Source organism: Capra hircus, chromosome 14, assembly GCF_001704415.2.
Source record: "Capra hircus breed San Clemente chromosome 14, ASM170441v1, whole genome shotgun sequence".
Taxonomy (NCBI): domain Eukaryota; kingdom Metazoa; phylum Chordata; class Mammalia; order Artiodactyla; family Bovidae; genus Capra; species Capra hircus.
The window spans coordinates 72,958,185-72,971,241 of record NC_030821.1 but is presented as its reverse complement, the minus strand read 5'-3'; the positions used below and the strand labels follow the sequence as shown (position 1 = coordinate 72,971,241).

At 45.2% G+C, this 13,057-nt stretch overlaps 1 protein-coding gene across 1 annotated transcript in view; it reads left to right on the top strand.

The window, feature by feature from the left end:
- Window positions 1-13,057, top strand: part of KCNQ3 (potassium voltage-gated channel subfamily Q member 3) — a 297,960-nt gene that overhangs the window by 270,912 nt on the left and 13,991 nt on the right. Inside the window, exons 10-12 of the mRNA XM_018058576.1 lie at window positions 8,726-8,928; window positions 9,727-9,829; window positions 12,380-12,511. Coding sequence (XP_017914065.1) covers window positions 8,726-8,928; window positions 9,727-9,829; window positions 12,380-12,511 — 438 coding nt within the window. The remainder of the gene's footprint in view (window positions 1-8,725; window positions 8,929-9,726; window positions 9,830-12,379; window positions 12,512-13,057) is intronic.

Here is a 13,057-nt window from a genome sequence, read left to right as displayed (position 1 = left end):
GGAGTTACACAACCTTAGGACTCTTCAACAGGGTTCCCTGCTCCCTCCCCTCTTGTGACCAACAGGGTTTCAGACCATGCAGGTGAATTATTCAGTCTACCATTACTGCCTTTCCTATGCAGACATGAATAGAATTCAGCCAGACTGGAACATACGTGCGGAATGGTGCCACACCCCAGACTAGGCACTTCGGTTTATTTGGGGCTCACGTAGATGCTTTTTGCCACACTGCTGGGCATGCTTCTCCCATGAGTGAAAATCTGAACTCATAATGCCATTTGTAAAAAGCCTGTCAAGTTCCAGGCCACTCCACTTTCATTGTCATCTAATTCCCAATTAAGACTTCTCATTTTTATGAAAAAAGAGCACAGGCGAGATAGCAACTTTCATTCACAGTTTTTCCCGCACTCAGAGAGCAAACAAGGTACCAAAGCCGCAAAGATTTGGCACATGAATGGTAACAGTTATTTATAGAATTGACAGTTGCCTTCTCTGCCTTTCTCAGGATAGACCATAGTGCCAGAGGCACCTTCTAAAGGGGGCCACTGCCCTTGTGTAGGGCCCCATTCTCCCATGTCTAAAGATGGAAGGAAGAAATAATGAAAAAATAAGAGACGAAATAAAGATTTTAAGCCCTTGTGGGAGGGATTGACTTGCTCTATGCAGGTTACAAGTCTGTGTTCATTGAGCTCACAACAAACAGAACAAAACAGATTGACCACTTCTTCAAAAGACTTTTCTCTTGCCTGCAATGACTCTGTACTCTTGGTTTACCCATCACTCATCTGTCCATCTCCATCCATTCATCATCTGTCCATCTGTCCATCCACCCATCTATCACTCATAATCCATCATGCATCTATCCATCATCTATCATCCATCAACCATCCATCATACATCCATCCACCCATCCATCATCCCTCCATCTGTTCAACCATCCATCTGCTTATTCAATGAATATTTATTAAAACCTCCTGTGTACCAGAAACCCTTTTAGGGAATATAGCTATAAACAAGAAAGACAAGGTTCCCAATTATTTACTTGACAGGGTGCCTCTCCACTTTCCTGAAAGTGACATGTCCCAAACTCAACTTCTGTTCTTTTGTTTTTTTTTAATTTTTGTTAGTTTATCCAGGACACACATGCCCAACAAAGATGGCATGAGGAAGCTAGAAAATGTAGTCAAGCTGGTCCCAAGCAAAGCTGTTTACTAAGTACTGTTTGCCTTTGGTATTCTTTAACCTCACCTATTGGGTTGTCTATCTTCAGGTTCTCTGTGGTATCACAGCTTCCGTGACACCACATCCCCACGACCTTATCTTATTTTTGTACCCTTGATGGGAGGGGCAGGATTTGCATTTAAATGTACCACTCCTAGGATTCTGTTTGTCTTTTGTTCATATGAACACTTTTGTGAGTTTTAATGTGCAAAAATGGACCCAGAGCTAAGCTTGAAAGTAGAGACAAAAGAGATTTTAATTGAATTCAAAATGAGAAAAATCTAGATTGGAGCAGAAAAAGACTCAACCCTGGAAGGAGTATATAAGGAGGAGAAATGGGAAGAGAGAGGATTCAGAACCTGGCTGGATGGTATAACCACTGAGAATTTTTCCCAAGGGAGAGAGTCTAAATGACTTTTTAATTTTAATTTTTAAATTTTAATTTTCTTTAAAAAACATGTACATGGTTCATAAGTCAAAGTATTGTAGAAGTAGGGACTTCCCTGCCAGTCCAGTGATTAAGACTCCATGCTTCCAATGGCTTCCCATGTAGTTCAGTTGATAAAAAATCCTCCTGCAATGCGGGAAACCCCAGTTCAATTCCTGGGCGGGGAAGATCCGCTGGAGAAGGGATAGGATACCCACTCCAGTATTCTTGGGCTTCCCTTGTGGCTCAGCTGGTGAAAAATCCGCCTGCAATGTGGGAGACCTGGGTTTAATCCCTGGGTTGGGAAGATCCCCTGGAGAAGGGAAAAGCTACCCACTCCAATATTCTGGCCTGGAAAATTCCATGGACTATGTTGTCCATGGGGTCACAAAGAGTTGGACGTGAGCGACCTTCACTTTCACTTCCAATGCTTGGGGCCTGGGTTCCATCCTTAGTCGGGGAACAAATATCCCACATGCCATGAAGCACGACCAAAATAAAATGAAATGAACAGTTTAATAAATAATAAAGATATAGAGGCAAACCATGAAATGTCTTAGTACAACTTCTGTCCCTCTCCACCCCATTCCACTGTCCCACTCCTCATAAATAATTTCTTTTTCATTTTTAGGTATCTTTCCAGTGTTTCTTCAGCAAACACAAACCAAAATTTATATTTTTATATCCCAACTTCCAAAAGTACTTTAATAGTGATACTCAATTTAGGTTATTTGAGCTGTGAGGCAAATCCTCAGCATTTACTAAAAGCCACTTCATGCCACAGTCTTGTATGAAGTGTGTGTGTGTGTGTGTGTGTGTGTGTGTGGTTGTATGTGTATCAAGGAAAGGGACTGCCAAACTCAGCTTCTGATTTCTTCTCCAAACCTGTTTTGTCCCATTTGCTCAACTGAAAATAAATGGCGTCCCCATAGAAATAAACGGCCTTCCCACCCACCCGTTCTGTATACAGCCAGAGACTTTCTGTCTCCCTCGTGGCCACATGGAACCCATCGAGGAAGACGAGCGTGGTTCTTCTCCAAAATAAACGTCCAAGTTCTGGTCCCCTCTTGCTCCCCAGGGCAGTCACCCTGGCCCAGGCCCCCAGCACCTCTTGCCTGGGAAGCAGCAGTGGCTTCTTCGCTGCTCTTTCCGTTTCCTTACTCCCTCCAATCCATTCTCCATGGAGAGGCCACTGTGTTTCCCTTTGGGGGAAAAAAATGTTTTTTCCTGTGGTAATGTACACATAAAATGTGCTGTCTTACCCATTTTTAAATGTACGTTTAAGAAGTGTCCAGCATAGTCACGCTTTTGTGTAACCAGTCTCAGTACTTCTCAGTCTTATAAAACGGAGACTCTGTGCCCGTTAAACACCAGCTCATTTCCCCTCCCTCTGGCCCCTGACAGTCACCACTTCCTGGGTTTGACTACGCTAGAATCCTCATGTGAGTGAAACCGTATCGGGTTTGTCCTTCTGTGATGGGCTTCCTTCACCTGTGGCATAATGAAGATTCATCCATGCTGTAGCTGGCATCAGAGTTTCCTTCCTTTGAAGGCTCCAGTGAATGTCTATACTGCATTTTATTGACCCGTTTATCCATTTGGGTGGTTCCCACCCTCGGGCCGTTGTGAATAATGCTGCTGTGAACATGTATATGTATATTTTTAATGTAAAGTTGATATACTCTTTCCTTCTTAAAACTCAATTTGGTGTCTCCAGGTAGACTTAGAATGATAGAAATTCCTATTTTCTCTTTCTATTTTAGAATCTTATTTTCTTTTTTCTTTGGCTGTGCCCTGTCACTTGCAAGATCTTAGTTCTCTGACCAAGTATCAAACCCACGGCCCTTGCAGTAGAAGAGCAGAGTCCCAGCCACTGGCCTACCAGAACTGTCCCCTGCAGTGGCCGATCCTCATGGCAGGCATCCTGTGTCTATCCTAAGTTCCCTCAGGGCTCACCATCTGGGGTGGCTATAATGTAATGGTTTGATGGCTGCAGCATCCTTTGTTAACTGATAGAGCAGGTAGCATTATTTTTTTCATTGATGCTGGTCAGATTTCTAGCAATATATGGATGATTGCCTGTCACGTGACTTCTTGACCTTATTGTGAGCTAACTGGAGGCTGAAAACCATACCTGCTTTGGTCACTACTGTAACCTTAGCAAGTTACCAAGAGTCTAGCATTTTCAAGATGCAGAACACATTTTTGTTGGGTAAATAAGTGACATTAGCTCTGTTTCACAGGTGAAGATACAAACTGAATCAGAGTTAATGCCTTACCCAAGTTGAACTATTAACCACAAAGCAGCTATTTGAACTCAGTTCTCTTCCTCCAGAGGCAGCACTCTTTCCACTCTACAGCAGTTCCTTTATCAGCTGAGGTTGGGTGCATCTTGTTAATCAGAAGCTCGAGTGTTGTTATTTCTTCCTTCCTTCACTCAACATCACAACGATGCTGTAAGGGCTTACTATGTGCCAGGCACTGTGTTAGGTGCTGGATAACTAGACAAAGGCAGTTTCTGAACAAACAGCTTACCCTTTTCATGTCTTAATGGAAGCTCTATTGACTTTTGGATGGGATCAGCCTTTGTTGTGCGGGCTGCCCTGGGTGCATTATAGGAAGTTTAACAACATCCCTGGCCTTGAAACACTAGAAGCCAGGAGCACCACCCCCCCAAGTTATGTCAATCAAATATGATTCCAGACTTCACCAAGAGTCCCCTGGGGGACCGCTGGTTGAGAACCACTGCTATAGTGAGAGAGTCCCTTGTAAGGTGAAGACTTCATTATGATGGCCAAGTGCCGTGGTTGAGAAAAGCCTCAAAACAATGCACAGTGAATGGTTATCTCATTGGCCCAAAAGTGGAAGTGTCCCTGGGGACTGCTGCTTGGACCAAGTTTCAGACAAAATCAGTTATTTGGATAAAAGATAGGATGAAAGTTTTCCTAGGCATAGGTCACAGCTTGTGCTGAGGCTGGGAAGCATGAAATAGGGGAATGCACAGAGTTTAACACAACTTAAATTCTGTGTAGTCAAAGCTGTGGTTTCTCCAGTAGTCATGTGTCGATGTGCGAGTGGGACCATAAAGAGTGCTGGGCGCTGAAGAATTGATGCTTTTGAACTGTGCTGCTGGAGAAGACTCTTGAAAGTCCCCTGGACAGAAAGGAGATCAAACCAGTCAATCCTAAAGGAAATCAAACCTGAATACTCACTGGAAGAACTGATGCTGAAGCTGAAGCTCCAATAGTTTGGCCAACTGATGCAAAGAGCCTGGATGCTGGGAAAGACCCTGATGCTGGGAAAGATTGAAGGCAGGAGCAGAAGAGGATGACAGAGAACGAGATGGTTGGATGGCATCATCAAACTCAATGGACATGAGTTTGAGCAAGCTCTGGGAGATGGTGAAGGACAGGGAAGCCTGGTGTGCTGCAGTCCATGGGGTTGAAAACAGTCAGACACGACTTAGCTACTTAACAAGAGTTCCTGGAGCAAGAGCCCAGGGCAAGGACTGTATAATCTTGCCAGGAAAGAAAAACCTTGATATTATTTTTCCCGTCTCTAGTCTGTATTTCCAGTTTTCCCAACTCATGTTTGGAAATTGTTTGTCCGCCCTTAACAAATCAGAGACCTTAGCTTTCTAAGGAAATCTGATGTCAGCTTCATAGAGAGCTTTTCTTGCAAAATCTGCAAGCCTTCAAATACAAGGCCTGAAATATGCACTAGAAATCCATACAGAGGAGGGCCCAGATGGGTTTTGAGTTTCAGGGATAAACTTGGCCTTGCATTTGATTATCCTTTAGGGTCTTGGGTTTCAGGCAACACAATTAAGAAGTAAGCTGATCACCCATTTTGCTGGAGGAAGAATTCCATAAGCCTCTTAGGTGTTATGACTGTGAGTAACTCAGAGCCGAGATTTCTGACCTGTGCCCAATGCATCTGGATTCGTAATGCTGTCGGAATTCGTCTCATAAACTGACCTCTGTGACCAATGGGGTATTAAGTGAACATGGCCAAAGCAACTGAGACTGTTAAGAGATAGAAGTGAAGCATTTAAATGCCAGATAAGTGAATTCTCAGTCCTCACAGAGACAGGACCAAGCAATCTCTTTCATTATCTAATAATCAGCACCTACGCTGAGATTTCAAATCCGGACAGAGTGATGGCCATTACTTTTGTCTCGCTTAGTTTTTCTGGAATTAAGCTCCTCATATATTGATACTTATCTCCTGCTGTGGTCAAACTCAGTGACGGTGGTGAGTGTTTCAGACTACCATTAAGAAGTACCGTAAAATTGTGTATATATATATATATCTCCTGACAACTCACCTCAGTTCATTTAAAAAAAGAAAAACACTATTTTCTTTTGTGGCTTAAGAAATATTATCCATCCTTTTCACACATGTCATTAGCCCTCTGCTGTTTCTGTGGGAAGAGGATTATTTACCGAGATAATAATGACAGCCAGCATTTATTGAAAGCATCTCGCGACCATCCGTCCGCCTCCCAGACAGCAGGCTAAGCACTTTACGTGCGTTCCCTTATTTAACCCTTACGCACCCGTGTGTAATGCGGGCTGATCCCCATTCTTGTGCACATGAGGAAGCTGGGACCCACACAGCATGAGTTCTGTGTCCTAGGTCACCTGTTTTTTCAAGACGTTTCCCCCCAGGTCAGTCTTGCCCCAAAGCCCTGAACATCAGGATGTACTGAGCAGGGGTGTGGGATGGCTTCAGAGATAAGCAGGCAGAATCCTTGCTTTTCCAGGACTGCACAAGCAGGCGGGCATGGGCGTGTAAAGCCTTGACACTGTATTAAACCCAGAGACAAACACAGCCTGTCTCAGAAGCATATGGGGAGTAGTTTCCAAGAAGGGACACTTGGGCAGTTTTAAAAGGCTGATGGGAATGAGGTCAACTGAGAAGGGAAGAAAGGGCATGGCTGAGTGCACCAAGGCATGCAGGAGGGGACTTGGGGATGCAAGGGGTCTGATGCGGACGGAATGATGGATCTGCTTGGTATAGCAAAGACAGGTAGGCAGAGGCCAGGAAGCAGGGGGCCTGAGCAGTGACTGTCCTAACCCCCTTCTTCTTAGTTCATGGCTGGGAAAGCCTTCTGTGTGTCTTCAGTGATTTCCTGCCTTGTTCTGTATTTTTAGCCTCCAGATGCTGATTTTGTCTCCATTAGTCATTAACTTAGTGCTGGTCAGGAAAGCCACTCTGAAAAATCTGGACCAGCTCAGGAAAGATGGAACCATCTGAATTTATCCTGATGGGTGGGTTATTAATGTAACAGTGTTGTGGGACAGAGAACAGTCAGAAGGAGTTGGGAGTAACAATGACTCATCCATATATTCACTCATTCTTTCATGAATCAAATATTTCTTAGTGCCTTCTCTGTGCCAAGCTGAAGGCAAGAAGCATCATGGACAGTATCACGTGCAGTGGTCCCCGGATCTCTGCTGAGCAAGGTGTGGTTAGGCTCACTTAACCGATGAGGACCAGGTGTTCAGAGAGCATAGGGCACCCACTCAACAAGAGATGTTCCCACCTCTGTAGTCCCAAGGCCAGGACCACCTCACTACACCAAGCTGCAAAGACGGCAGCAGCTTCTGGTATGAGGCACGTGACCGTCATAACCAGACATCAGCATTAGAAATACTCAGTTATCTCAGGCTGATGAAAAGCTGATTTGACAACCCACATGCATATTCATTCATTCACTCACTTCTCCCACAAGTACACGCACACTTGCTGGGTGCCAAGTCCCATGTGGGTGATGAGGAGAAAGAAGCTGAGCTGAGTGTATCGATGTTTGGCACACACTAGGGCTCTTTCTGGTCTGTGCCGCACAAAAGGACATCATTCCCGTGTCCACTCGGGTGAGAGGCAGAGGTTAAGAAGCGGAAGGAGAAATTGCTGTTTATAGAGCACCTGTGTGCTGTGCTTTATGCCAAATCCTTGACAAACAGCATCCCATAGCAACCAAGTCAAGTGGGACATGCTTATCCCTATTTTAAAGATGAGGTAATTGAGGTTTGAGAAGGTCACAGATTTGCCCAAGGACACGGAGATGGTTTTTGCACCAGGGCAACTTCCTGTTGGATTTATTAGGTTTCTTCTTATGCCTAGAAGACTTTGAGCCGTATGCTGAAGTTCCCTGACCCTTTCTCAGAATAACAACTTTGAATTTACGACTAAAATGCAGACAGTTACAAAAGAAGCTGATTATGTTGAAATGTAATTATCAAAATATTTAAACTTTTGAGATGCAGTCAATACGTGTGCTTCTTTGTGATGAATCTAATGATGTGATACAGTGGCATGTAGAATAATTCTGTAATTTTGATGCAGTGATGAGCATAGCAATACATGAAGGTAATAGGATTTAAGATGATCTGTGATTTCTGTTATAGTCAGAGGATACAGCTGGGGCATTGAGGGTATTACTGGGGTTCATTCATACATTCATAATCAAAAGACATGCTAAACTTCAGTTTGAGATTCGTGAATGAAAATCTAATTAGTAAATTTAAAATGCAGTGCTTTTCGCATCCAAGCTCATGGATCCCACCCCCCAAAAAGCTTGGTCCATGGTTGGGGGGAGGTGTCTGTGGACACCAGGTTAATGCACCTGCTTTGTGTCATTTATGTCAGTCAGTTCTGTTTAAGGAACACTTGATAAGGCTTAGCCTCTGTGGGTCACCATCTGGGCGTCATGGAGGGGTGCTGAGGAAGTTGCTGATGCAGGGGAGGTGGGAGTGGATGAGGACCAAAGCTTTGCTGCCTGCTACCAGGAGCTGGCGTTTTATATCCTGGATCTCATTTAAGCTGCACTTAAGCATATGAGGAAACTGAAATTCAGAGAAGCACACCGGAGATGTACTAGCTAGTCAGTTGCCGAGCTATCATCTGAAGCAAGCCGCATCCCTTTCCAAGCAGCTCAGTCAGATTGAGCATCGCAGGCGCAGGTCCTATTCCCGCGCGGAGGAGGATGTATACGTCTTGATGGAGAGGGACGGGAGATTACGAAAGCCTGCACTCAAGGAGGAAAATTGTTCACTTTTGCTTATTTTGTAGCCAAAAGCTGGGTCTCTTGGATCGGGTTCGCCTTTCTAATCCTCGTGGTAGCAATACTAAAGGAAAGCTATTTACCCCTCTGAATGTAGATGCCATAGAAGAAAGTCCTTCTAAAGAACCAAAGCCTGTTGGCTCAAACAATAAAGAGCGTTTCCGCACCGCCTTCCGCATGAAAGCATACGCTTTCTGGCAGAGCTCTGAAGGTAACCCCTTCCCCTTCCTAACCCTGTCTCCTCCACATCTCCTCCCTCCCTACCCTGCAGAAGAATCCTGCAGTCTAATAGCCCACTCCTGCTGCCCTGAACCAGCTTCTGGCTTGTTTTATTCTCAGCCCCTGGGCTGTGATAGGTTCCTGCCCTCACCCTGAGTGCAGAGGGCCCACATTAGCTGTCCCCCTGGGCCGGGGTCACCACGTGTGCCTGCCCAACCCCTACAGGGAGCCTTGAGACACACCGCATGGTTCCTAATGGTGGCCCCGTGATGAGCGCATTGCTAAGAAGGTCACCTTGAAGGATGGAGGGGGCCAGGGGCAGAATGGTCTGGACACCTGGGGACCTCCACATCCCAAGGCGGTGGGGAGAAATATGGGGAAAGTGTCTTGTGGGGGCTGTTGGAGCAAGTGCCCCTTTCACTTACCAAAAGGGAGGATGATCAGGGCTCAGAAAGTGACCTCCCAGCCCGAGGTCACAAGGATAAAGTCTGACAGAGCCAGGGTCTGAACTCAGGTGTGTGACAAACACCTGGGTGCATGCCCTTGGCGGCCTCCAGAGGGGCCACTTGGGAACCCTGGAACACACACCGCCCTCCCCGCCCTCTCCCCCAGGAACCGTCCAACACTGCAGGCGTTTACCAGACTTCTGGATTATGGGAAAGTCTGAGTGACGTCACCCCTGGAGAGCACGTGGGGGGGTTCTGAAATGGAAATGGAGACTTGGGAGGCTGAGTTTGAAGGGCTCTGATGAAGTGGTGGCCTGCCACTGATATGGGCATCTCCCTCTCAGATGCCGGGACAGGGGACCCCACAGCGGAAGACAGGGGCTACGGGAATGACTTCCTCATCGAAGACATGATCCCCACCCTGAAGGCCGCCATCCGAGCCGTCAGGTAAGCACCTCCTCCCACTTTAGCCTCCCAGGCCCCAGCTCTGCTCCTCCAGGTCATGGCTTTGTAAAGTGGTCTTGGGCTTTGGGAAGGTGGGCAGGAAATTTCTCAACCCCTGGATCAAGTTCAGAGAGTACGTCAATACTCTAAGCGGGAGGGTGCTGCCTAAAGAAAAGTGATGATCATTAGCAGGTCATTAGCAGGTTGGAGACACTGGTGATCCTCTTGCCTGCCTTTGCCACTACTTATTTTATGTTTAAACATTCTTATGGGAGTATGGTTACTTTGGGCTTCCCTGGTGGCTCAGAGGTGAAGAACCCACCTGCCAGTGCAGGAGCCACAGGAGACAGGGGCTCGATCCCTGCGTCAGGAAGATCCCCTGGAGAAGGGCATGGCAACCCACTCCAGTGTTCTTGCCTGGAGACTCCCATGGACAGAGGAGTCCGGCGGGCTGCAGTCCACAGGGTCGCAAAGAGTCGGACGTGACTGAAAACTTAGCACACACGTGGTTGCTTTACAGTGTTGTGTTACTTTATTTTAATGCTGTTGGCGACGGAGGGTGTGTTGACATGAGTTTTCTTCTTTTATAGGCTTCTGACTCAAAATAGCTTTTCTCCCATCTGTCTTCATTCATTTAGTTCTTTTTCATTAGCATTTTCAACATGATAATCAATTATAGGATTTTTTGGTCTGTTTCAGATGAGACTTATAATTCACCCTGACTATTTCTATTTTGCTTGAAATGCCATAAGAAAATTAAGAAAATATGTTACTACTTCAAGAAAACTTTGGAATATGAGTTTATAAGCACTCCACTGTGATGGTAGTGAATTCTAGAAACTAAGGCAGAGTCACTAAGAACTAGTCATGGTATTTTCAGATTTTTAGTCTAATAGAGCAAGAAGCACAAAAGTTTATAATATGTGGCCCTCAGCAAAGCTGTTGACATGGTTCTTCATGACATCACTGTACAATGTGCCGGAAGTATGGCTGGATAAGAAACACAACTTCCTGGATTCTTAACTGGTTGAATGATCTTATTCAAAGAAAACCAATGAATGAATCTGTGTTGGGCTCGAAGGAGGTCTCTGCTGAGATGCTTCCTGGTCTGGCTTCTGCCGCGTCCTTTGGGGTACTGTCATTGATGCCTTAGTTCAGAGGTTGGCAGACGTTTTTTTGTGAAGAGTCAGATATGTAGTAAATATGTCAGCCTTTATGATCCCTAGGTCTCTGTCGTGTTTAACTTTGATCTTGAAGTGCAAAGGAAGCCATAGACAGTATATAAACGAATCACTGAGGCTGTGTTCCAACACAACTCTTATTTTCGAACACAGGCAGTGGGCCAGACTTGGCTGCAAGCCATAGTTCCTGACACCCACCTTTGGTAGAGCTGTGTAATGGGCAGGCTTAGAAAGTGACATAGAATTGGAAAGGATAGTGACTTGAATGGTACAATTGATAGACCAAAATAGTGTTTAGAGGCTGAAGTCATGGGCTGTGACAAACAAAACGAGTCTTGAATGCACCATTAAAAAAAGCTTCTACAAGTATGAGATGGGAGGACCTGGGTAACTGTGTTTCTTATCACTGGGTTGTGATTCGGTGTTTTAAATTGACACTATGTTCAGTAAGAGTTGACCTCGTGAGGGAGAGTTCAAGAAGATTAATCACCTAAGGTGACTTTATTGATTCCCAGGAAGATGGAGGTGAGGATTCCAAGTTCTGGGTGCCCCACTTTATTAACAGCCTGAAAAAACTTGAAGAACCAAAGCTAGCTTTTCTCTTCCAGGAGCTCATAAGCCAAAGGATTAAGGAGGCTATTGAGGAAGAGATATGTCAGCTGTCCTCAAATAGGAAGCAGTGTGACGCAGCTGTTAGGACCGCGAGCCTTGTCCCCATACAACCCTGGGTTTCGGGGAAACTCTGACATTATCAACAAGATGGCCCTGGGAAGAGGCTGAAGCTCCCTCGACCACAGTTCCATCATCTGTGAATCGATTTATTAGCAAATTGTTAAAAATTAACTCATCCCAGTGTCTGGCATGTAGTGAAAAGTGAAAGTGTTAGTTGCTCAGTCATGTCAGACTCTTTGAGACTCTGTGGACTGTAGCCCAGCAGGCTCCTCTGTCCGTGGGATTCTCCAGGCAAAAATACTGGAGTGGGTTGCCATTCCTTTCTCCAGGGGATCTTCCAGACCCAAGAATAAAATCCAGGTCTCACGTATTACAGGCAGATTCTTTATCATCTGAGCGACCAGGGAAGCCCAATGTGTGATAAATGTTAGCTTTTATTGTCATAATGAAAGAAATATGAATTTCTTATTATTCATATGAGTGAATAGGGATAGTCATGAAGAAGAGACACCAGCCAGCCCAACTCAGTGTGGTTCCAAGAGGTGGAACGAGGACCAGGACCTGGGACTTCTCATCAAGTCGTGTCTTTTTGGATCTTTTATTCCCACCCCCACCCCAACCCCAGAATTTGTCCATCTTGTATCATAAGTTCCTTCACTCTCCACTCCTGATGCACAAATGTCTCTGCTTTGCCTGGCAGAATTCTACAATTCCGTCTCTATAAAAAGAAATTCAAGGAGACTTTGAGGCCTTATGACGTGAAGGATGTGATTGAACAGTATTCTGCAGGACATCTCGACATGCTTTCCCGAATCAAGTACCTTCAGACAAGGTAAGACAGCACACCTGGAAGGATGGTGCCCTCCTGGCTGCCCAGGAACTGGCCAGGGAGACCGCAGAGCTGAGGGCGAGAGGCATCCACTCATCCTCAATGCAGGGGAGAAATGTTAAGAACAAAAATACTCATCAAATAGAGACATCAAGGCCAACCAACACGAGATCAAATGAGCTGGGGAGAATTTCTATGAAATTGACATGGCCAAGATTAACAGTCTGATCAGGCCTCAGGGACAGAGGAAGCATGTGTCTTACTGGTCCCTAACTCTGATTCTTTGTATATGCCAACAAAATTCGGATTATCTAAAATGAGTCCAGTTGGCTAGTTCCAAATATAAATTTTTACTCAATTAAACGTTCATCAAGTGTTAGTTGTAATAGTGAACATAAGGAAACAGCATTGATTCCTAGCTAATAATTATCACCGTTTTTGTTGATCACCTGGGCACTTCACATGTATGTCTCCAATCCCTTATAACCTCCTAAGGTTTTACATTAGAGCTGCCATATACCAATGAGAAGACCAAGGTTTACAGGACAA